This window comes from Tachyglossus aculeatus, chromosome Y4 (assembly GCF_015852505.1).
Source record: "Tachyglossus aculeatus isolate mTacAcu1 chromosome Y4, mTacAcu1.pri, whole genome shotgun sequence".
Taxonomy (NCBI): Eukaryota; Metazoa; Chordata; class Mammalia; order Monotremata; family Tachyglossidae; genus Tachyglossus; species Tachyglossus aculeatus.
Window position 1 is genome coordinate 10,038,675 of NC_052096.1, and position 25,252 is coordinate 10,063,926.

The 25,252-nt window shown below is 61.1% G+C and overlaps 2 protein-coding genes across 2 annotated transcripts; one reads left to right on the forward strand and one right to left on the reverse strand.

Moving 5' to 3' along the window:
• Positions 1–335: 335 nt before the first annotated feature.
• PSMB4 (proteasome 20S subunit beta 4) lies at positions 336–7,319 on the forward strand. Its single transcript, XM_038768675.1, has 7 exons — positions 336–480; positions 1,795–2,001; positions 6,226–6,372; positions 6,461–6,542; positions 6,638–6,754; positions 6,853–6,941; positions 7,186–7,319. Exons 1-7 carry the CDS (start codon positions 350–352, stop codon positions 7,196–7,198), a joined length of 786 nt encoding a protein of 261 aa, XP_038624603.1. The 5' UTR covers positions 336–349; the 3' UTR covers positions 7,199–7,319.
• Positions 7,320–8,788: 1,469 nt separating this feature from the next.
• On the reverse strand, positions 8,789–23,785 carry POGZ (pogo transposable element derived with ZNF domain). The gene is given in 25 exon segments (XM_038768892.1): positions 8,789–9,609; positions 9,641–10,422; positions 10,424–10,525; positions 10,705–10,732; positions 10,824–10,936; positions 11,052–11,111; positions 11,211–11,351; positions 11,574–11,746; positions 12,170–12,304; positions 12,381–12,525; positions 12,614–12,716; positions 12,812–12,878; positions 12,880–12,906; positions 12,908–12,968; positions 13,061–13,161; positions 13,163–13,402; positions 13,507–13,613; positions 13,700–14,254; positions 14,346–14,454; positions 14,552–14,584; positions 14,586–14,675; positions 14,677–14,729; positions 15,620–15,766; positions 16,738–16,862; positions 23,707–23,785. Coding segments are annotated over 24 exon segments (4,260 nt in total). The 5' UTR covers position 16,862; positions 23,707–23,785; the 3' UTR covers positions 8,789–8,845.
• Positions 23,786–25,252: the final 1,467 nt, after the last annotated feature.

Genomic DNA, 25,252 nt, shown 5'->3' on the forward strand with positions numbered 1-25,252 from the left:
AATTACGACTAAATGACTGAATGACTGACTGACTGAATGAATGAATGAATGAGTAACTCGAGGGAGGTGGGAAGGGATCGCGTGCAAATCCCATCAACAAAGGGGGCCTCAGGCCACACCCAAGATGGCGTCCAGAGGAGTCTTCTATATCCGGCCGCCGAGGGCCACCCTCAAGATGGCGTCCAGAGGCGCCTTCTACTTCCGGCCGCCGGGGGCCACCCTCAAGATGGCGGCCCGCGCCGACGCCCTTCTCAAGGCGGCGGCGCGCCGGAAGTGGCGGCGCACATCCGCTTCCGGCGCGCGTCGGGCCCGCGCACGCGCGGTCCGTGCCCGCCTCACGGTGACTAAGATGGAGTCGGTGGAGGCCGCGGAGCGGGGCCTGTGGGGCGTCGGGCCCGCGCACGGACGCTTCTGCCGCCTCCCGCCGGGGCCGGGGCCGGTCCCGGTCCCGGGCCTCCTTCTCCCCCTCTCCCGGACCCAGTGAGTCCCCTCCCCCCGGGAACGGAAACCCTTAGTAGTCATTATAATAATAATAATAATGATGGCGATAATGGGAGTGGTATAATAATAGTAATGGCATTTATTTATTAAGCGCTTACTGCGTGCAAAGCACTGTTCTAAGCGCTGGGGAGGTTACAAGGTGATCAGGTTGGCCCACGGGGGGCTCACAGTCTTCATCCCCATTTTACAGATGAGGTCACTGAGGCCCAGAGAACACTGAGCGTGGCTCAGTGGAAAGAGCCCGGGCTTTGGAGTCAGAAGTCATGGGTTCGAATCCCAGCTCCACCACATGTCTGTTGTGTGACCTTGGGCAAGTCACTTCACTTCCCTGAGCCTCAGTTACCTCATCTGTAAAATGGGGATTAAGATTGTGAGCCCCACGTGGGACAACTTAATCACCTTGTATCCCCCCCAGCGCTTAGAACAGTGCTTTGCGCATAGTAAGCGCTTAACAGATGACATCATTATCATCAGAGAAGTCAAGTGACTTGCCGAAAGCCACACAGCTGCTGAGTGGGGGAGGCGGGATTAGAACCCACGACCTCCGACTCCCAAGCCCCGGCTCCTGCTGCTAAGCCACGCCGCCTCTCGTGGAAACCCTCCTTCCCCTCGGTCGGTCGTATAATAATAATGATGGCATTTGTTAAGCGCTTACTATGTGCATAGCACTGTTCTAAGCACTGGGGGGGGGATACAAGGTGATCAAGTTGTCCCACGTGGGGCTCACAGTCTTAATCCCCATTTTACAGATGAGGGAACTGAGGCTCAGAGAAGTTAAGTGACTTGCCCAAGGTCACACAGCAGACATGTGGCGGAGCCGGGATTCAAACCCATGACCTCTGACTCCAAAGCCCGGGCTCTTTCCACTGAGCCACCCACGCTCACTGGTCTCAGAGGTCACTGGGCCTCAGTGACCTCATCTGTAAAATGGGGATTCACTCATCCAATCTTATTTATTGAGCACTTACTGTGTGCAGAGCACCGTACTAAGTGCTTGGGAAGTCCTGGCGCTGAGCCAGTGGAAAGAGCCCGGGCTTTGGAGTCAGAGGTCACGGGTTCAAATCCCGGCTCCGCCACTTGTCAGCTGTGCGACTTTGGGCGAGTCACTTCTCTGGGCCTCAGTTGCCTCATCTGGAAAATGGGGATTAAGACTGTGGGATAACCACCGTGTAACCTCCCCGGCGCTTAGAACAGTGCTTTGCACGTAGTAAGCGCTTAGTAAATGCTGTCATTATTATTATTATTGTGCGCTTACCGTGTCCTGAGCGGCCCGGCCTCTCCCCCTCCCGCCAGGAGCCCCATGGTGACCGGAACCTCCGTCCTGGGCTTGAAGTTCGACGGGGGCGTGATGATCGCGGCCGACATGCTGGGCTCCTACGGCTCCCTCGCCCGCTTCCGCAACATCTCCCGCCTCATGCGCGTCAACGAGACCACCGTGCTGGGCGCCTCGGGCGACTACGCCGACTTCCAGTACCTCAAGCAGGTCATCGACCAGATGGTGTAAGTGGGGCCGGACCCTGCCCCGGCCGGCCGCGCCGGAGGCCGGGAGGGGGAGGTTGTCAATCAATCAATCAATCAATCAATCGTATTTATTGAGCGCTTACTATGTGCAGAGCACTGTACTAAGCGCTTGGGAAGTACAAATTGGCATCACATAGAGACAGTCCCTACCCAGCAGTGGGCTCACAGTCTAAAAGGGGGAGACAGAGAACAGAACCAAACATACCAACAAAATAAAATAAGTAGGATAGAAATGTACAAGCAAAATTAAATAAATAAATAAATAAATAGAGTAATAAATATGTACAACCATATATACATCTATACAGGTGCTGTGGGGAAGGGAAGGAGGTAAGACGGGGGGATGGAGAGGGGGACGAGGGGGAGAGGAAAGAAGGGGCTCAGTCTGGGAAGGCCTCCTGGAGGAGGTGAGCTCTCAGCAGGGCCTTGAAGGGAGGAAGAGAGCTAGCTTGGCGGAGGGGCAGAGGGATTGGGGGCATTCCAGGCCCGGGGGATGACGTGGGCCGGGGGTCGATGGCGGGACAGGCGAGAGCGAGGTACAGTGAGGAGAGCGAGGTACAGTGAGGTCCAAAAGGGAGGGTCTCTCCGGAGCGCGGAGAAGCCCCCGGCCGTTCCCCGATCGGGGGTCCGTCGCCCACCAGTCCTCCCCCATCTCCTAGCCCCCTGAAATCCCACCGCCACCGCCTCCAGGAAGGCTTCGGCTGTCAAGCGGGTCGTCATTCACTCATTCAATCGTATTTATTGAGCGCTTACTGTGTGCGGAGCACTGGACTAAGCCCTTGGGAAGTACAAGTTGACAAGCGTATAAAGACAGTCCCCACCCAACAGCGGGCTCACAGTCTAGAAGGGGTAGGCAGACAACAAAACCAAACATATTAACAAAATAAAGTAATTAGAGTCAGTTGACCCCCCCCAATTCGTTCCGCGACGAAGCTGCTCCCGCTCGGCGGCTGTGCCAACTGTGAATCAGTCAATAATAATAACGATAGCATTTATTAAGCGCTTACTATGTGCAAATCAATCAATCAATCGTTATGAATCAGTCAGTCGTATTTATTGAGTGCTTACTGTGTGCAGGGCACTGGACTAAGCGCTTGGGAAGCCCAAGTTGGCAACATGTAGAGACAGTCCCTACCCAACAGTGGGCTCACAGTCTAGAAGGGGGAGACAGAGAACAAAACCAAACATATTAACAAAATAAAGTAAATAGAGGCAGTTGACCCCCCCAATTCGTTCCGCGACGAAGCTGCTCCCGCTCGGCGGCTGTGCCAACTGTGAATCAATCAATAATCATGATAGCATTTATTAAGCGCTTACTATGTGCAAATCAATCAATCGTTATGAATCAATCGTACTTATTGAGCGCTTACTGTGTGCAGAGCACTGTACTAAGCGCTTGGGAAGCCCAAGTTGGCAACATATAGACAGCCCCTACCCCACAGTGGGCTCACAGTCTAGAAGGGGGAGACGGAGAACAAAACCAAACATAGTAACAAAATAAATAGAATTGATAGGTACAAGTAAAATAGAGTAATAAATCTGTACAAACATATATACATCATCATCAATCGTATTTATTGAGCACTTACTTTGTGCAGAGCACTGTACTAAGCGCTTGGGAAGTCCAAATTGGCAACATATAGAGACAGTCCCTACCCACCAGTGGGCTCACAGTCTAAAAGGGGGAGACAGAGAACAAAACCAAACGTAACTAACAAAATAAAATAAATAGAATAGATAGGTACAAGTAAAATAAATAGAGTAATAAATCTGTACAAACATACATCATCATCAATCGTATTGAGCGCTTACTGTGTGCAGAGCACTGTACTAAGCGCTTGGGAAGTACAAATTGGCAACATCTAGAGACAGTCCCTACCCAACAGTGGGCTCACAGTCTAAAAGGGGGAGACAGAGAACAAAACCAAACATACTAACAAAATAAAATAAATAGAATAGATATGTACAAGTAAAATAAATAGAGTAATAAATCTGTACAAACATATATACACATATACAGGTGCTGTGGGGAAGGGAAGGAGGTAAGACGCGGGGGGATGGAGAGGGGGACGAGGGGAATGGCTTGTGTCCCTCGGTCACCACACCCCCCGTGCCCTCCATCCTCCCCGTGCTACTGGAGTCTCTTCGACCACGGCCCGTGACTCAGTTGTGCCCGGCCGCAGTATCCGCGCCGGCCGGTCCGGACTTCACTCTGCTGCCCCGATCGTTTTTCTCCAAAATCAATCAATCAGTCGTATTTATTGATCGCTTACTGTGTGCAGAGCACTGGACTAAGCGCTTGGGAAGTCCAAGTTGGCAACATAACCCTCCTGTCCCCACTCCTCAAGAACCCGCCGGGGCCGTCCGTCCAAATCTTGCTTCCGACAGAAACCCCTCACCGTCTTAAAGGCAGCCGATTAGCTCGCCCCCCACCCTCCCCTTTTCTGACCCATCTCTTCCCGCAACCCAGCCCACGTACTTGACTCCTTTTATGCCAATAATAATAATAATGGTAGTATTTGTTAAGCGCTTACTATGTGCAAAGCAATCGTATTTATTGAGCGCTTACTGTGTGCAGAGCACTGTTCTAAGCGCTGCGGGGGGGCTACAGGGTGATCAGGTTGTCCCACTCGGGGCGCACCGTCCTAATCCCCGTTTTCCAGATGAGGTAACTGAGGCCCCAAGAAGTGGCTTGCCTAAGGTCACACAGCCAAGTGGCGGAGGTGGGATTTGAACCCGTGACCTCCGACTCCCAAGCCCTCGCTCTTTCCACCGAGCCACGCCGCTTCCCTCGCCGACCTGCCGTACCCCGGTTCGGAACGCCCTCCCCCTCAGTAGCCGCCGGGCCGCCCTGCCCAAAGCCCACCTCTTCCGAGAGGCCTTCCCCGGCTTCCCCCTCACTTCTTCTACCCGCTCTCCCTCGTACTCGGCTCTCAGAGGGTCCGTCCTTGCCGTTAGCTTCCATCGCCGTTGGCATCTCCCAGCCGGGTGGTAGCATCCTCTCCCCGGTGCCCAACGTGGGCGCCCACCGACTGATCTAGACTGTGAGCCCACTGTTGGGGTAGGGACCGTCTCTATATGTTGCCAACTTGTACTTCCCCAGCGCTTAGTCCAGTGCTCCGCACACAGTAAGCGCTCAATAAACAGGATTGATTGATTGATTGACTGCCCGGGACAGCGGAGTCCCCCGTTGGGAACCGTGGACAAGCCTCGATCCTGAGACTTCGGGACTCAAAACTTGTGCGGAGGAATTGATTTTTGCGTCGGTGGCTTGTGCGGTGCCGCTTTCCCCTACCGGTCTTGCTCCCGCCGAGGAACGGCACGCGGTGAGCAAAAGGCGGGCGGGGGTGAAGGACACCGCCAAGCAGCGTGATCTAGTGGAAAGAGCCCCGGCCGGGAGTCAGGAAACCTGGGTTCCAATCCCGGCTCCGCCGCCTGTCTGCCGTGCGACTTACCCTCTCTGCGCCTCAGTTTCTTCATCTGCAAACTGGGGAGTAAATATTCATTCATTCAATTGTATTTATTGAGCACTTACTGTGTGCAGAGCACTGTACTAAGCGCTTGGGACCTTGGGAGGTATATATATATGTATATATGTATATGTATATGTGTTTGTACATATTTATTACTTGTACATATCTGTACACGCCCCGCTGAGAGCTCACCTCCTCCAGGAGGCCTTCCCAGACTGAGCCCCTTCCCTCCTCTCCCCCTCGTCCCCCTCTCCATCCCCCCATCTTACCTCCTTCCCTTCCCCACAGCACCTGTCTATATGTATATATGGTTGTACATATTTATTACTCTATTTATTTATTTTACTTGTACATTTCTATCCTATTTATTTTATTTTGTTGGTTATGTTTGGTTCTGTTCTCTGTCTCCCCCTTTTAGACTGTGAGCCCACTGTTGGGTAGGGACTGTCTCTATGTGTTGCCAATTTGTACTTCCCAAGTGCTTAGTACGGTGCTCTGCACATAGTAAGCGCTCAATAAATACGATTGATTGATTGATATCTATTCTATTTATATTTTGTTAGTATGTTTGGTTTTGTTCTCCGTCTCCCCCTTTTAGACTGTGAGCCCGCTGTTGGGTAGGGACCGTCTCTAGATGTTGCCAATTTGGACTTCCCAAGCGCTTAGTCCAGTGCTCCGCACATAGTAAGCGCTCAGTAAATACGATTGATGATGATGATGATGATGACAGGATCGACGAGGAGCTGCTGGGCGACGGGCACAGCTACAGCCCCAAGGCGCTGCACTCGTGGCTGACGCGAGCCATGTACAGCCGCCGCTCCAAGATGAACCCCCTCTGGAACACCGTGGTCATCGGCGGCTTCGCCGACGGGCAGAGGTCAGTCCCCGTGCGCCCCCCGCCTCGTCCGCCCCCCACCCCGGGCCCCACTGGGGGCTGACCGGAGCCCCCCCATCTCCCTCCCCAGTTTCCTCGGTTACGTGGACATGCTGGGCGTGGCGTACGAGGCCCCCTCGCTGGCCACGGGCTACGGGGCCTACCTAGCCCAGGTGAGTCCCCGGGCCGGACCGCGGTGGGGGGGGCGGCGGCGGCGGCCCCCGCGGCCCCTCCGATGACCCCCCGCCCTGCTGTGCCGGCCCCCCAGCCCCTGCTGCGCGAGGCGCTGGAGAAGCAGCCGGTGCTGAGCCGGGCGGAGGCGCGGGAGCTGCTGGAGCGCTGCATGCGCGTGCTGTACTACCGCGATGCCCGCTCCTACAACCGGGTAAGGGCCGGGCACCGGAAGGAAGGGAGGGGGGGAGTCTGCCGCCGCCGCCGTCGCCCCCCTCCAGGGTCTCACCGTGGCCCTTCTCCCCCCCTCAGTTTGAAATCGCCACGGTGACAGAGAAAGGGGTGGAAGTGGAAGGGCCGCTGTCCTCTGAGACCAACTGGGACATCGCCCACCTCATCAGGTGAGCACTTGCGGGGGGCGGCATCTCGCCCGGGGCTGTCGGACGGGCGAGGGGGACGGTTTTGTTCTCCGTCTCCCCCTTTTAGACCGTGAGCCCGCTGTCGGGTAGGGACCGTCTCTATGTGTTGCCGACTTGGACTTCCCAAGCGCTTAGGACAGTGCTCTGCACACAGGAAGCGCTCAATAAATACGATTGACGACGACGATGACAGCCACCTAACCTCTCCCTTCTGTTTCCTTTCCAGCGGCTTTGAGTGAAACGCGCCCCCCCGGCTTCCCCTCCGCCCCCCTCAACCTCCCCAAACCGGCTCCGCGGCCTTGCCCGTTTTTGTTTTCCTTTTGTAAGTCGATCTCTGGGAAATAAACCATTCCAGCCGCCCGCGCGCCTCTCAGCTTTCTGGTGGGAGAGGAAACTGATGATGATTATGATGATGATGATGATGGTGGTGGTATTTATTAAGCGCTTATGTGCAAAGCATTGTTCTAAGCACCAACTTGCCCCCCACCCTTCTTCTGGGGCGGGCGGCCGCTGTCTGAGTGCCCGTGCCGAGACGAGCTGATGGGGCCGTACGCAGAGGGCTCGCGGTGCCCTTCGTCTCTGGCCGACGGAAGCGGCGGCTCCGGGTGCCCGCGGGCACGGCCCGTGGTGGGTTTGCCGCCGTGCCCAACCGAGCACCCGTGTGCTGACGTGGGGAGGGGATGGGAGAACCACTCTGCGCTGGACGCGCTTCCGGGGTAGCGGAGGTGGGGCGGAAGGGGACATCAGCAGGTCCCCCGCCCCTCCCCAATAAAGAGTCCGCCGTGTATAAATCATTTCCCCTCGCTTTATTAAACGTTCCACATCTGTACACTCCCGAGACAAACCAGTTACGGGGGCGGGGGCTGGGGGGGGGGGGGGGGGAGTCGGTCCGAGTCAGGGGGGGCCCTAGCCCCCCGTCCCCCCGGGGAGGACAAACCGCTGTTCGCTCACTAGAAAACCGCCGCCTCCAACATGCAAATCGTATAAAAGTCGTGTGTGTGTGTGTGTGTTTTCGTTTACCCAGTTTGCTTCCTCCCTTCCTGGGAGCTGGCAGTGAAAAAGTTAACGGGGTTCACAGGGGTTGCGGGGGGGGGGGGGAATGGGGATGGGACACGGGCCCCCCACCCCCATTTGGAGTATCGGCTCCGGGATGGACGACAACCCCCCGCTCGCGTTTTGGCTTGTGAAGACGGAGCCCCCTCCCGCCCCCGCACCCCAAGACTGATGGCGACCGGCGCGACGGGGGCCGGGGGGCGGGCGCGCCTGGAGGCTTTCCATTTTTTTTGTCTTTTTGCCTGTTTATGTAAAAAAAAGTGTTAAGACCACGAAAAAAAAAAGGTTTTTTTCCTCTCATATATATATGTGTATATATATACATATACACACACATATATATATAAAATATACCGTTCGTCAGCTACATAATCTCTGCGTCCGCCGTCTCCCCGGTCCTGGGGCGCGGCGGACCTGACACGGACACTGGTTAGACAGCAACGTTACGCCCAGAGGCTCTCGGCCGCATGATTTAAAAAAACCGAAAGAAAAAGAGACTATGATACAGTCGAGGTTGGGGAGATTCGGGAACGGGGTGGGGGGACTGAAAGCCGAGGCTTCCCGCACGATAGTTCTTTTTTTTCTCTCCGTTTCTCGCTTTTTTGTCGGAAAAATACCAAACACAGTGATTCAGTTTTCTTCTTTAAAAAAGAGCCAAAAAAAAACCAAAGGGGGTGAAAACCACGCCGCCCCGGGCAGCCGCCTCCGGCTTCCGCGCGGGCCCGCCCGGCGGCCCCCGGGGCGGGACGGGACGGGACGGGGGGGCGCGGGGGGAGAGGGAGCCGCCGCCGCCCCCCGCCCCGGGGGTCCGGCCTCCGGCCTCCCGAGGAGGCTCAGACCTCGGCGAGGTCCAGATCGGCCTCCTCGAAGCCGTAGAAGGACTCGGTCTCGCTCTCGCCCTCGAAGAGCTGGTGCAGGCTCTCGGGGGGCTCGGCCGGCGGGCCGGCCCCCGCGGCCGCCTTCTCCTCGGGGCCCGGCCGGGGCCGGGCTGGTGCCGGGACCGGGGCCGGTGCCGGGGCCGGGGGCCGGGGCGGGGCGGGGCCCGGCGGGCCCCGCGGGCGTTGGTCCCGGCGAGCCGGCAGCCGCCCTTCCAGGGCGGCGATGAGCTCCTCCTGCACGTCGGCGTTGCGGCCGGGCGAGCCGGCGGCCCCGTCGGGGCCGGGCAGCACCCCGGCCACCAGGAAGGACCGGCGCACCAGGTCCGGGCAGTCGCCGATGACGGCCACGGCCTCGGCCAGCCAGCCCAGCACCAGCGGCAGCAGGGCGGCCGCGTCCCCGGGGCCCTCGCCCAGCTGGCGGGCCCGCTCGCGCCACTTCTTGTGCAGGAAGCCCTTGAGGGCGCGCTTGATGCACACGTCCAGCGGCTGGGCGCGGGAGCTGCAGCCGGCGGGCACCACGGCGGGCAGGGTGCCGCAGCCGCCCAGCAGGGCCAGCACCTCCTCGGCCAGGTGGCCGCGGTGGCAGTCCAGCACCAGCAGGCCCTTGGCCGGGCCGGGCCGCCGCTGGCCGGCCGCGTGCTTCCGCCAGACGCGCTCGGCCCACAGCTCCATGAGCTCGTCGTCGCCGTAGCCGCCCTCGCGGGCCTCCAGCAGCAGCCGCGGGCCCGGGCCCGGCCCCCCGGCCCGGCCCCGGCGGGCCCGGCGGCCCGGCCCGGCCCCGGTGCAGCACCAGCGTGGGCAGCAGGCGGCCGTCGGCCAGGATGGCCAGCACCACGTCGCACCAGGGCTCCCCGGCGCCCACGGTCTGCAGGGCGTTCTCCTTGCGGTCGTCGCCGCCCAGCAGCTCCGCGTCCAGGAACAGGGAGACCTCGTCCACGGCGGCGATCATGGCCGGCGCCAGGGCCTGCGTGCGCACCTGCCGCTGGACGAACTGGACGAAGAGCCCGGCGCTCTCGGCCACCTCCTTGGGCAGGGCGTGGGCCACGGCCCGGCGGGCGTGGGGGCTGAGGTGGTGGCGCAGCATGAAGCGCACGGCCCACTCGTAGGAGATCTTGAAGCCGCCCTCCAGGGCCCGCCCGATCTTGGTGGCCTTCTGGAACAGGGTCTCCTCGTTGACGGGCAGCTGCTGCTCCCGCTGGCTCAGCACCCACTCGGCCAGCTTCTCCTCGGCCTCCAGGCTCAGGTACTTGCCCTCCAGGCTCTCCCCCTGCGAGGCCCGGAAGCGCCGCAGCCAGCGCCGGATGCGCCGCTGCGGGTTGCGGAAGTGCTCGGCCGCCTGCTCCGTGGTGCAGCACAGGGCGAACAGGACCACCCGCAGCTTCTTCACCGACAGCTGCTCCTTCCTGGACGCCGACGCCGACGCCGACGCCGTCGCCCCCTCCTCCGGCTCCCCGCCCGCGCCGGGGCCCCTCGCCCCCCTCGGGGTCGGCGGCGGCGGACGCCGGCTCCCGGGGCTCGGGCGGCGGGGGCGGCGGCGGCGGCGGCGGGGGGTTCCCGGCGGAGACGCGGTTCGGGGGGCAGGCGGGGGCCGGCGGGTGGGGGGTCCTCACGCCCCGGTCGGGGGCCGCGCAGAGCCTGGGGAGGAAGAGGAGAGCGGAGAGGGGAGGAGGGCGGGCGGCCGCCGCCCGCTCCCGCGTGAGACCCTCGGCCCCGTCGGATGCTGGACGGCGTCCTCCCCCCCCCGGACCCTCGTCCCTCCCGGGGCGACCGCCCGCAACGGAAAACCCGTCCAAGGGTGGACGGAAGGGGGTTACCTTGAATGGGCGGCCATCCAGGTGGGTCCTGGGGACGAAACGCGCACACCGCCGAGGTCAGGCCCGGCCCGCGGCCCCGCCTCGCTCCCCCGCCCCGCCGGGGCGCGGAGCCCACTCACCCCGCAGCCGGATGGTGCTGGACCGGTGCGAAGGGTTGAACACCAGATGCTTGGCCATGGCGTCTCCGACCGAGGTGACGAAGAGGCAGGAGGAGCAGGCCAGCATGGCCCCGCTGGTCCCGGCGCGGAGGGGAGACAAAGGACGGGCTGCCGTTGAGATCCGCCCGGGGGGCCTCGCCCCTCCCGCCGCCCGCCCCGGGGGGAACGGAGTGGGGGGGGACACCTCACCTGGCGGTAGAGTTTTTAAACAGAGCCAAGTACTTGGGACTCTTCCGAGGAACGTGATTGCTGAAAGACACGGTGGCGGGGACGACACGCGGAAGCCCGTCAGCCCCAATCGCGGGGGGCGGGGAGGGGGGCGTGGGGAGGGAGGAGGGGGACACCCACTTGATCATGTGGTTGGCGTAAGCGCGGGAGCAGCAGGTGCTGTAGCGGCAGAGCGAGCAGTGCACGTAGGTGGGGAAGTGGTTGGGGAAATCCGGGATCTCGAAGCTGCATTCCAGGCACGTCTGCCGGCCCATGACGCTCCTGCGGGAGAGGGGGACCGGGGGAGACCCCGTCGGCGGGGGAGCAGGACCTCCCTCGCCTCTCCCTCCTGTCCACCCGCCCGGCCGCCCCATCAAGCCCCCCGGCCGTCTTGGGGTCGGCTCCGGGAGGGGAGGAAGGCGGGCCCCCCCACGAGCAACGCGCACAGCCGCCCATCGGCCCGCCGACCCACCCTCCCGCCCACGGCGCCGGGGAGACACTGACATCTTCCTGACGGCTCGCTTCTGGGCGCTGCGCTGGAAGGGCGGGTAGAGGAAGATGGGCTGGGGGTCCGCGAGCCCGGCCGGCGGCGCCGCTTCCTGCGGGGCGCCGGGCGGTGTGTCGGCGGCGGACACGGGCACCGTGCGCGGCTGCCCTCGGGAGGCCCGGATGGTCACCTGTGGAACGAGGTGCCAACTTGGACTTCCCGAGCGCTTCGTCAATCAATCAATCAATCAATCAATCGTATTTATTGAGCGCTTACTGTGTGCAGAGCACTGTACTAAGCGCTTGGGAAGTCCAAGTTGGCATCACATAGAGACGGTCCCTACCCAACAGTGGGCTCACAGTCTAAAAGGGGGAGACAGAGAACAGAACCAAACATACCAACAAAAAATAAGTAGGATAGAAATGTACAAGTAAAATAAATAGAGTAATAAATATGTACAACCATATATACATATATACAGGTGCTGTGGGGAAGGGAAGGAGGTAAGACGGGGGGATGGAGAGGGGGACGAGGGGTCCAGTGCTCCGCACGCAGTAAGCGCTCAATAAATACGATCGATTGATTGGGGGGGGGGGCGGCGCCCGGCCCCTACCTTGGTGCCCGGCTTGAGCCCCTCGAGCTGCTTGGGCTTGCGGAAGGTCTTGTGGTGCTGCAGCTTGTGTTCGATCTTGTCCTTGGCGAAGAGGAACTGCAGGCGGCACTTGTTGCAGTGGTAGACGCTCTTCTTCTGGGGGAGACAGGCCCGCGCTCAGCGCCCGCCCCGCGCCAAGCACCCCCCCCGCCGCGCCCCGTCCCGGGGTTACCTGGTGTCTCATGAAGTGCTGCTGAAAGGCGTTGCCGTTCTTGAAGACCTTGAGGCAGTAGGGGCACAGCAGGTGCCGGGTGTCCTCGTGGATCATCCGGAAGTGGCTGTCCACCTCCGAGTACAGCGACGAGCGGTACTGACAACACCTGGGGGGGAGGGACGCCCCGACCGTCAGGGGCCCGGCGCCCGCCCGCGCGGCCGCCCGCCCCCCCGCGCGGCCCCCGGTTCGGTACCTGGCAGACGTAAGGCATCTCCCCGGGCTTGTGCGTGTCCTTCATGTGCTGCAGGAAGAGCGGCTCGCTCTCGAACGCCCACTCGCAGATCTTGCACTTGGCTGAGGGGACGGCGGGCGACACGAGAGCCGGGTCACCGCCCCGGCCCTCCCTCCGCCCGCCCGTGCCCGCCCCGGCCCGCCCGGCGGGCACTCACTGGTGGACTCGTAGGGGCTGTGCACGCTCTCCAGGTGACACTGCAGCTGGAAGGGCGTGGTGAACTGGCCGGTAGCAGTGCTGGCAGGCCGTGTGCACGGTCCACTTCCCCGTTCTGCTGGTCCAGCTCCACGTGGTGCTTCATGTGGTTCATGAACCTGCGCCGGGGCGGAGGCGGGGGCGGCGGGGTCAGGCCCGCCCCCCGGGCCCCCGCCCCGGGCCCCCTCCGCGCCCCCGCCGGCCCTCCTACCGGATGTTATTCTTCAGCCGCTTGGTACAGTGGGGGCAGCGGAAGGAGGTGGGCACTTTGGGGAAGCTGAGCAGCTGGCCCACCTTGCCGCTGTCGCGCCCCGTAGTAGAAGTCGTCCACCAGCATGATGAGCTTGCTCTGGGCCCCGTCGCCCGCGGCCTCGCCCCCCGGCTCGGGCGGCCGGGCCGGGGGCGACAGGGCGGGCGCGGGCGTGGAGGCGGCCGAGGGGGCGACGGGGGCCGCCCTCTCGGGGGACGGGGCTCCGGCCGGCGGCGGGAGGCCCGGCTCCGGCTCCAGGGACTTGCCCTTCTTCAGGAACTCCACCATCTCCGGGCAGCAGTACTGCGGGGGGGGCGGGAAGGCGGCCGCTGGCCCCGGGAGCCTCCTCCCGGCCGCCCGCCCCCCCTCCCCTCCGGGGCCCGGGGGTCCCCCCCGGCGTCACTCACACACATGTGGCCTCGCAGGGCTTCGGTGACGCGGAACTGGGCGTTGCACCGCGGGCAGACCTTCCGGCCGCCGTCCTGGAGGTCGAAGGCCGGGACGGGAGACGACACTGCGAGGGGAGGGAGGAGAGGGCGGGTGGGCGCGGGCGGCCCGGCCGGCCCCCCCGGGGGGGGTTGGGGCGGGGCGGGAGGGTACCTTTCTTGGCCGGGCCCTCGGGGCCCCCGGGCCGCTGGGAGCCGTGGGCGGGGCTGCCGTCGGGCCCGGGGCTCGGCCCCAGCGACGGCACCGTGTGCAGGGTGTTGACCAGCTTGGCCACCTCGTGGCTGTTCTCGCCGGCCCCGCTGGCACGCTGGACCGTGACGAAGCTGGCGACGCTCACTGCCGAGGGAGAGGGCAACGGGGGCGCTGAACGGGGAGGTGAGACGCCGTCCCCTCGCCCCCGCCGCGGGGCCCGCCCCGCCCCCCCGGGCCTCACCTAGCTTGGGGTTGGCGGGCGGGCCGGGCGGCGGCGGCGGGGGGAGGGGGCGGCGGAGGGGGCGGGCCCGGCGGCAGAGGTGCTGGGGGTGGACTTGGTCTGCTGCGCCTGGGTCTGCGGCACGGTGCTGCGGATGGTCAGCGTGGCCGGGATGACCGTGGTGAAGGTGTTGGTGGCCGGGCGCACGGGCAGCGAGCCTCCGGGCCGCACCTGGGCCACCTGGGAGAAGACCTGGGGCACGCCGACCGCCGGCTTCACAAACTGCGTCCCCGGCGCTGGGGCGAGAGACGGGGAGGGAGTGCGGTCAGCCGGGCGGGCGGGCGGCGCCGGGAGCGGGACGGGGGGCGGGCGTCGCAGGGCCCTCACCTGGGACCAGAGTGATGGGTCGGACCGTCTGGCCCTGCTGCACGTTCAGGACGATCCCCACCTGGTTCATGGTGTTCTGCACCGGCCGGACGTTCCTGACCGGGAACCCCTGCGGGGGCCGAGGAGGAGGACGGCTGGTCGGGCGGGGGAGGGATGGGCCGCGCGGGGGGTCGGGGCCGCCCGCCCGCCCGCCCCGGCCCCCTCACCTGCGTGGTGATGAAGATGGGCTGGGAGGTCACCCGGCGAGTTGGTCACGTGGTTGGCGTTCTGCATGACCTGAACGGGCCGCAGCACGGGCTGGGTGACCATGGCGCCCAGCCCGGAGGCGGGGGTTCTGGGCCAGGATGAGCGGCTGCCCGCCCGGCTGCACCAGGGGGTTGCCGGCTGGATGGGGAGAGGGCAGGGGCGTCAGCGGACACCGCGGGAAAGGGGGCTGGGGGGGGGGGGGAAACCGGCCGGGCCCTCCCCTCGCCGGCGGGACGGAAGCCACGGGCCGGACGGAGGGCCGGATGGCCACCTGCTCCCTCGGGCCGGGAGCCAGGAGGGAGGGTTTCCCGGGACGGGAAGGGGGGGGGGGGGAGCCAGGCCGGCGGGAGCCGTGCCAACGGGGCCATCCCATCCGCGGCTCCGAGCCCGGCCCCGCCATCCTCACCGGGCCACCTCACCCCTCGTGGCCGGAGCCCGCCGGCCCTCCCCGCTCCCTCCTGCGCAATTCCCGCCCAGTTCCCGACCGGCTCGAGGGAAGCCCTCATTGATTATCAGGGCCCGGGGCCGACGGGAGGCGCGGGCGGCGGCACCCGGCCGGGCCGTGGGGCCGCCGGGGATCTGCGGGCGAGGGCAGACGGTGCCTTCTCCCGCCCTCTGGGTTCAAGTCGGTGCCGGCCTCGCCGCCCGCGGGCCTGGCATACGCAGCCCACGGGCCTGAGGGGTGGGTGGGCTCTAAGTGACAGGTGGGGAGGGTCGGGCAAGGGGAGGGCAGAACGGGGAGGGCGACGGACAGACGGAAAGATGGGGAGACACACACGCACCCACGCACGCACCCACGCACAAACCCCCACAGCCTCCCTGAGCCCAGCTCCTGCACCCGGTGACCAAGGCGGGCACTAAACCCCAGGGACCACGTCTCCCTCGGCGGCCCCCGCACCCTCCCGGTTGTGGCGGGGCGGGGGAGGAGGGCAAAGGGACCCGCCGGCCTGCTCTCGTTTCCCCACTCCTCCTCGGGCGGGTGGCACCTCACGGGACCCGGGAAGCGCCCCCTCCGCCCCCCATTTTACCATCGTTGTTGGCGCCGAGCGTCTCCTTGGCGCCGTCGCTGCTCTGGTTGCCGCCGTTTCCGCTGGTGGTCGTAGACAGGTGGGCTCCGACGGGAGCGTGGGCCACGGCGGGCACGGGGGCCGGGACCGGCTGCAGGCTGACGGACACTGGCGGGGGTTGGGGGGCGGGGGGGGGAGGCGCGGGGGAGCTCGGTCACTTGCGGGGGGCCGGGCCGGCGGACCCTCACCGTCCTCACCCGACAACCTGGGGGCCGCGGAGGGGCCGGCGGCCTCGCCCGAGACCCTCCCCGCTCCGGGCCGCCCGGCCTGGAGGTCCGTCCGCACTCCTCCGGGACCTGCCGACCCTCCCCACCGCCGCGGCCTCCCGTCCTCCGGGAAAGACCGGTTTCCTCCTGCCCGCCCCGGGCCACTCCACGTCGGCGCCCTCCCCTCTGGGTGCTCTCCCTGGTCACCTGGTGCCGTCCTTCCCCGGCCCCCCACGGGTCCGTCGTGACCCCCAGACGCCGTCGTCCCCACCTTCTGCCCGCCTACGCCCATCCAACGGTGGCGGGGCCCCAGCCGGCAGCGACCTTGGGCTCCGACGGCGGGTGGGAGCCGGCCCCGCTACCCTGTCCCCGTCCCCGTCCCCGTCCCCGCCCCGTCGATAACCCCAGCGGGCGGTCCATCACCAGCACAGTCACTCGACATTCAGGGGACGGGGGTGGGGAGACACGGAGGGAGGGGCGGACGGACAGAGGGGACGGAAGGAGGGAAGATAGGAGAGGGGGAGGGAAGGGCGGGCGAGGCAGGGAGACACCGGGCAGCCCTGGGCGCCGCTGACCGTGCCCTCGCCCGGAGACCACCCCCGAGGCGAGGCCGGAGAGGGGACGGGGGACGCGACGGCCCTCTCCTCTGCCCCCTCGGAGCGGAAGGTCCCGGCGTGCCCTCCGCCGTCTCCCCTCCCGGGGACCGTGAGCGTCTCGAGGGCGAGAGTGACGTCTCTTCCTTCCCCCGGTGCCCGGGCCGGCCCGGGGCCGCCACCCCTTTCCCGGGGGAGCTCCCGGGCGAGCGCCGCCACCGTGACCCACTTCCCGGGGCGGGGGGCGGGGGACGGCGGGGCGAGGGCCGCGGGGGGGCACCTGTGGCCGTCTTATCCACGGAGTTGTAGTCCTCCACCACCGAGTCCTCGATGACGTCGCTGATCTTCTGCCACGGCTCCAGCTCCTCCTCCTCGCACTCCATGAACAGGTCGGTGTCCGCCATGCTGCCGGGAAGACGGGGAACGCCGACCTTTACCCCTCACCCCCGAGTCCCCCCGCCATCCGGGGGGCAGCGGAGCGGCGGGGGCCTGGCCTCGGCCCCGCCCCTCCCCGGGTTTTGCTTGGCTCTTAACGGTATTTGTTAAGCGCTTATTGTGTGCCAGACCCCGTACAGAGCGTTGGGGTAGATACAAGCTTAATCAAGTTGGACGCCGACCCTGCCCCATGGGGGGCTCACACTCTCCATCCCCATTTGGCTGGTGCAGGGAAGTGAGGCCCAGAGAAGTGAAGTGACTTATCCAGGGTCCCACGGCAGACAAGCGGCAGAGCCAGGATTAGAAACCAGGACCTTCCGACTCCCAGCCCTGGGCTCTACCCCCTTCAGCCCTGCCCCACGGAAGGCAGGGGGGTGGTGTCGGGGACGGTGTCCGAGAGGGTTGGGGTCTTGGTGGGCCCCCGCCAGGGAACGCTTGCCCGCCACAAAGGACCAGGGGCTCCGAGGAAGGAATTGGGGTGGGTACCCTGTGGAGTCACCCCACCACCCTCTGCCAGCTTCACGCCACCGGGGCCGAGTCTCCCGGCGTGACCGGTCGCGGCGCCCTGACCGCGTCGAGCGACTGGGGGGGTGGGGGGGCGGCGGCAGCCCGTGGTGAGGGGCCTGCCTGGATGGGAAGGACCCCACGGTCGGCACGGTGCCCGCCGCGGGGTGCCACCCGCCCGTGCTGGGATGCCAGCCGGAGGCGTCTGCCTCGCAGAGCGCCCACCCGGCGCGCTTTTGCCATCAGGAACCTTGCCCGCTTCTGGACCGGTCCCGGCGGGCAGAGCCGAGACTGGAGGGCAGCCACGGGCACGGCGGCCTGGCGGCCCCTGCCCCCTCCCCTTCCCCAGCCCTGGCGGTCCCTACGCCCACCGTGTGGACCCCCTAACGCATTAACACCCGCCCCGTCGGACCTTCAACCGAGGCCTCCCGGGGAACCGACCTCTTCCCAGTAAATCATTCAGTTTCTTCAATCGTATTTATTGAGGGCTTACCGTGTGCAAAGCATGGGACTGAGCGCTTGGGAGAGGGCGATACAACAATAAACACACGCATTCCCTGCCCTTAACGGGCTTACAGTCTAGACAGAAGTGGCGGGAAGGGGGGCCAAGGCAGGAGACTCCGGCGCACACGGGCGGGCGGGCGCTCAAACACAAACCCTCGCTGGCTTCCTCCGACGTACCATCTCCGGCGGCGAGGCCGGCGGCCCGAGATACCCCGGGTGTCTCTCGTGCCCGTGCTTCCCAAACTTCCCGCGCTCCCACCCCGGAGCTCACCCGTTCAGGATGCCCTCGGGGGCCGCTTCCCCCCCGCTGCCACCGCCCCCTTGTCCGCGGAGCTCCGTGCCCACCGCCCCGGCGGAGGTCCGGCCGCCCTCCCCACACCGGGGTCATCGGGGAGGATCCGGTCCCTGTCAGTCTACGGGAAAGGAGAGCGGGTATCTTTTGCCGGGCACGGGGATGAGGAAGCCGAGGCCCGGGAAAGCCGGCTGGTCACCCAGTGGGCGAGCTGGGCACAGAAGCCGGGTCCTCCGACTCATCTCGGCCTTGTCCTGGGGGATGGCGGACAACTGGCTTTACTCATCTACATCCTTGGGCCCAGCCTGGAGTCGTTCATTCACTCACTCAATCGTACTTATTGAGCGCTTCCTGGGTGCAGAGCACTGTACTAAGCGCTCAGGAAGGACAAGTTGGCAACATCTAGAGACGGTCCCCACCCCACAATGGGCTCACAGTCTAGAAGTCCCCGAGGAGCGGGCCCGACCCTGACCCCTGACCCCAACCTGGCCCTCCGCGGGTGGTCCCGGGGGGCGGGCCCCTTGCCGTCGCCCGCAGCAGCGTGGCTCAGTGGGAAGGGCTCGGGCTTTGGAGTCAGAGGTCATGGGTTCGAATCCCGGCTCCGCCAACTGTCAGCTGGGTGACTAGGGGCGAGTCACTTCACTTCTCTGCGCCTCAGTTCCCTCATCTGGAAAATGGGGATGAGTAATAATAATAATGATGGCATTTGTTAAGTGCTTACTATGTGCAAAGCACTGCTCTAAGCACTGGAGGGGGGTACGAGGTGATCAGATTGTCCCACGTGGGGCTCACAGCTTTAATCCCCATTTTACAGATGAGGTAACTGAGGCACAGGGGAGTGAAGTGACTTGCCCGAGGTCAAAGAGCTGACATTGGGGGGGGGGGGGGGGGGGCAGGATTTGAACCCATGACCGCTGACTCCCAAGCTCGGGCTCTTTCCCTTGAGCTACTCTGCTTCTCTGAAGACTGTGAGCCCCCCGTGGGGCCATCTCATCACCTGGTAACCTCCCCAGCACTTAGAACAGTGCTTCGCACATAGTAAGTGCTTAATACATGCCGATATTATTATTATTATTATTGTTATTAAGGGGCGGCGGGAATGAGGGGGAGGGTCCCGCCTGGTGGGCCTGAGCGGGGCAGGGCAAGGACGGGAGCCCAGAGAAAATAGTCCCCGGATGAACATGGCGCCCGGCCCCAGGAATCCTCGCCCCCCGCCTCAAATCTGCAAAACTAGCTCTCTTCCTCCCTTCAGAGCCCTACTGAGAGCTCACCTCCTCCAGGAGGCCTTCCCACACTGAGCCCCCTCCTTCCTCTCCCCCTCCCCTGAGCCTTACCTCCTTCCTCTCCCCACAGCACCTGTATAGATGTATATATGTTTGTACATATTTATTACTCTATTTTATTTGTACATATTTATTTTATTTTGTTAATATGCTTTGTTCTCTGTCTCCCCCTTCTAGAGTGTGAGCCCACTGTTGGGTAGGGACCGGCTCTAGATGTTGCCAACTTGGACTTCCCAAGCGCTTAGTCCAGTGCTCTGCACACAGTAAGTGCTCAATAAATACGACATTGATTGATTTGATTGATTGATCCCCTCCGCCTTACCTCCTTCCCCTCCCCACACACCTGTATATATGTTTGTACATATTTATTACTCTATTTTATTTGTACATATTTATTTTGTTAATATGTTTTGTTCTCTGTCTCCCCCTTCTAGACTGTGAGCCCGCTGTTGGGTAGGAACCGTCTCTATCCGTTGCCAACTTGGGACTTCCCAAGCGCTTAGTACAGTGCTCCGCACACAGTAAGCGCTCACTGAGAGCTCACCTCCTCGAGGAGGCCTTCCCACACTGAGCCCCCTCCTTCCTCTCCCCCTCCACCTTACCTCCTTCCCCTCCACCTTACCTCCTTCCCCTCCCCACAGCACCTGTATATATGTATATATGCTTGTACGTATTTATTGCTCTATTTTATTTGTACATATTTATTTTATTTTGTTAATATGTTTTGTTGTCTGTCTCCCCCTTCTAGATTGTGAGCCCGCTGTTGGGTAGGGACCGGCTCTCTATGTTGCCAACTTGGACTTCCCAAGCGCTTAGTCCAGTGCTCTGCAATCAATCACTCAATCAATCAATCGTATTTATTGAGCACTTACTGTGTGCAGAGCACTGGACTAAGCGCTTGGGAAGTCCAAGTTGGCAACATCTAGAGACAGTCCCTACCCAACAGTGGGCTCACAGTCTAGAAGGGGGACACAGACAACAAAACCAAACATATTACATATCTATTCTATTTATTTTGTTAGTATGTTTGGTTTTGTTCTCTGTCACCCCCTTTTAGACTGTGAGCCCACTGTTGGGTAGGGACCGTCTTTAGATGTTGCCAACTTGGACTTCCCAAGTGCTTAGTCCAGTGCTCTGCACACAGTAAGCGCTCAATAAGTACGACTGATTGACTGATTGATATTAACAAAATAAGATAAATAAGATATGTACAAGTAAAATAGAGTAATAAATATGTACAAACATATTTACATATATATATATATATATGTATCTCAAACATATATGAGAAGCATGCATGGCTCACTAGAAAGAGCCCGGGCTTTGGAGTCAGAGGTCATGGGTTCGAATCCCAGCTCTGTCACATGTCTGCTGTGTGACCTTGGGCAAGTCACTTAACTTCTCTGAGCTTCAGCTACCTCATCTGTAAAATGGGGATTAAGCTTGTGAGCCCTCCGTGGGACAACCTGATCACCTTGTATCCCCCCCGCCCCCAGCGCTTAGAACAGTGCTTTGCACATAGTAAGCGCTTAATAAATGCCATTATTATTATTATTATTATATGTACAGGTGCTGTGGGGAAGGGAAGGTGGTAAGACGGGGGAGATGGAGGGGGGATTCGTTCATTCATTCAATCGTATTTATTGAGTGCTTACTGTGTGCAGAGCACTGTACTAAGTGCTTGGGAAGTACAACTTGGCAACATATAGAGACGGTCCCTACCCAACAGTGGGCTCACAGTCTAGAAGGGGGAGACAGAGAACAAAGCAAAACATATTAACAAAATAAAATAAATAGAATAAATATGTACAAACAAAATAAATAGAGTAATAAATACGTGCAAACATATATACATATATACAGGTGCTGTGGGGAGGGGAAGGAGGTAAAGGGGGGATTCATTCAGTCGTATTTATTGAGTGCTTACTGTGTGAACAGCACTGTACAAAGCGCTTGGGAAGTCCAAGTTGGCAACATATAAAGACGGTCCCTACCCAACAGTGGGCTCACAGTCTAGAAGGGGGAGACAGACAACAAAACAAAACATATTAACAAAATAAAATAAATAGAATATCAACATCATCATCATCAATTGTATTTATTGAGCGCTTACTGTGTGCAGAGCACTGTACTAAGCGCTTGGGAAGTACAAGTTGGCAACACATAGAGACAGTCCCTACCCAACAGTGGGCTTACAGTCTAAACCAAACATATTAACAAAATAAAATAAATACAATAGATATGTACAAGTAAAGTAAATAGAGTAATAAATATGCACAAACATATATACATATATACAGGTGCTGTGGGGAAGGGAAGGAGGTAAGGCGGAGGGGATGGAGAGGGGGACGAGGGGGAGAGGAAGGAAGGGGCTCAGTCTGGGAAGGCCTCCTGGAGGAGGGGAGCTCTCAGCAGGGCCTTGAAGGGAGGAAGAGAGCTAGCTTGGCGGATGGGCAGAGGGAGGGCATGTACAAGTGTATGTAAATACATTTACATGTAATATGTAAATGCATAAATGTATGTATGTACAAATCAATCAATCGTATTTATTGAGCGCTTACTATGTGCAGAGCACTGTACTAAGCGCTTGGGAAGTACAAATTGGCAACACACAGAGACAGTCCCTACCCAACAGTGGGCTCACAGTCTAAAAGGGGGAGACAGAGAACAGAACCAAACATACCAACAAAATAAAATAAATAGGATAGAAATGTACAAGTAAAATAAATAAATAAATAAATAAATAGAGTAATAAATATGTAACAAACAGCAAGTAACAAATAAAATAGAGTAATAAATACGTACAAACATCTATACAGATGTTTGTCCCCCCTCCATCCCCCCATCTTCCCTCCTTCCCTTCCCCACAGCACCTGTATATATGTATATATGTTTGTACAGATTTATTACTCTATCTATTTATTTATTTTACTTGTACCTATCTATTCCATTTATTTTATTTTGTTATTATGTTTGGTTCTGTTCTCTGTCTCCCCCTTTTAGACTGTGAGCCCACTGTTGGGTAGGGACTGTCTCTATGTGTTGCCAATTTGTACTTCCCAAGCGCTTAGTACGGTGCTCTGCACATAGTAAGCGCTCAATAAATACGATTGATTGATTGATTGATTGATTGATATCTATTCTATTTTACTTTGTTAGTATGTTTGGTTTTGTTCTCTGTCTCCCCCTTCTCGACTGTGAGCCCACTGTTGGGTAGCAACTGTCTCTAGATGTTGCCAACTTGGACTTCCCAAGCGCTCAGTCCGGTGCTCAGCACCCAGTAAGCGCTCAATAAATACGATTGATGATGATGGCATGTGTGTAAATACATTTACACGTAATATGTACATACACAAATGTATTTATGTACAAATAAAATAGAGTAATAAATCCGTACAAACATCTATACAGGTGCTGTGGGGAGGGGAAGGAGGTAAGGCGGGGGGATGGGGAGGGGGAGAGGAAGGAGGGGGCTCAGTGTGGGAAGCCTACCCAACAGTGGGCTCGTAGTAAGCGCTCAATAAATCATCATCAATCGTATTACGACGGAATGAATGAATGAGTGAATATGAATGAATGAATGACAGTCCAGGCGCGGCGGCGGGGGCTGCGGGATGCTCCCCTCCCCCTCCATCGCCTCACAAACCGCCCCGTGCGCGCGCGCGCGCGCGCCGCCTCCTTCTGGGGTGAGGGACGCGCACGCGCACGCACGCCTGCCTCGCGCCTCCTTCTTCTGGGGTGAGGGACGCGCACGCGCGCGCACGCACGCCTCCCTCGCACCTCCTCCTTCTGGGGTGGGGGACGCGCACGCACGCCTCCTCCTTCTGGGGTGAGGGACGCGCACGCGCACGCCCCCTCTCTCCGGGCCGCCTCGCGCCGGGCGTGCGTGCGTGCGCGCGCACGCCGCCGGCCCCTGCTGGGGGCGCTCGCCGTCCGTCCGTCTGTGTGATGACGTGGGGGGGGCGCGCGCGCGCCCCCCCAACGCACGTCCTCGCGGGAGGAGGGGAGTTAACCCTTCTGCGGCTCATCCTGCTCCGCGCGCATGCGCGCCCCCCGCCTCGCTCGCGCCTGGTCTCGTAGCGGGGGCGCGCGCGCCTCCCCCCCCCCCCCCCCCGCCTATTGTCTCGCCTCCGCCAACCGAAAAAGATAACGGATCCCGCCACGCTGGGGGGAGGGGGGGGTGATGATGGACGCCCCGGGGCGGGGGAGGGGACGGTTAACGCTCACTCACCTCGCGCCGCCGCCGCCGCTGGGTGTCTGCCCTGAGAAAGGCGCCGTCGCCTTAAAGGGACCTCGCACCCGGGTGGAGGAGGAGGAGGAGGAGGAGGGGGTGGGTACCCAATGGCGCCTTCGAGGGGCGAGAGGAAGCGCCCCCCTCTGGCTTGCGCGGGGGGGGAGGGCGTTGTGTTTTGATGTGGGGATGGGAATTTTTTTTTCGGGGTGGGGGGCTGCTTTTTCGCACCCTCCCCCCCCCAGCGAGGAGGGAGGGGGGCCCCGGGGGGAGTGGAGTCGCCGAAGAATCGCGGGCTCCGGGTCCGGGGGAGCCAAGCTGGCGCGGGGGAGAGACCGAGCCGCCGCCCCCCCCTCCCCCCCGACCCTCTCGCCCCGCGGAGGGAGACGGCGCGCGTCACTTCCGCCCTCCCCCCAGCCCGGCCTCCCCATTGGCCGGCCCGCCCGTGACGTCACGGGATCACCGCCGCTCCTCAGGCGCGCGCCCCTCCACCTCAGGCCGCCCTTCTTTTCCAGTCAAGTTTGGCTGGGCCCGCAAATCAATCAATAAAAAGGCGAGAAATGGCTGGGGGAGGAGGCCCTAGACAAAATGAAAAATCAGTAGACCCATCGGGGTAGAAATCTGCCCCTCACCCCTATTTCCCTCACCCCCCCGCAAATAAATGAATAAAAGGGCGAGAAATGGCGGGGGGAGGGCCTAGAAGGAATGAAAAATCAGTAGACCCATCGGCATATAAATCTGCCCCTCACCCCTATTTCCCTCACCCCCCCCCGCAAATAAATGAATAAAAGGGCGAGAAATGGCTGGGGGAGGGCCCCAGACAAAATGAAAAATCAGTAGACCCATCGGATAGAAATCTGCCCCTCACCCATTTCCTCACCCCCTCCCACAAATAAATGAATAAATGGGCGAGAAATGGCTGGGGGGAGGCCCCAGACAGAATGAAAAATCAGCAGACCCATCGGGATAGAAATCTGCCCCTCATCCCTATTTCCCTCACCCACCCCGACCCCCCGCAAATAAATGAATAAAAGGGCGAGAAATAGCTGGGGGAGGGCCCAGACAGAATGAAAAATCAGTAGACCCATCGTGTTAGAAATCTGCCCCTCACCCATTTCCTCACCCCCCTCCCACAAATAAATGAATAAATGGGCGAGAAATGGCTGGGGGAGGGCCCAGACAGAATGAAAAATCAGTAGACCCATCGGGATAGAAATCTGCCCCTCACCCCTATTTCCCTTCCCCCCCGCAAATAAATGAATAAAAGGGCGAGAAATGGCTGGGGGAGGCCCCAGACAGAATGAAAAATCAGTAGACCCAACGGTATAGAAATCTGCCCCTCACCCATTTCCTCACCCCCCTCCCACAAATAAATGAATAAATGGGCAAGAAATGGCTGGGGGAGGTCCCAGACAAAATGAAAAATCAGTAGACCCATCGGTATAAAAATCTGCCCCTCACCCCTATTTCCCTCACACACACACCCCCCCCCCCGCAAATAAATGAATAAAAGGGAGGGAAATGGCTGGGGGAGGCCCCAGACAGA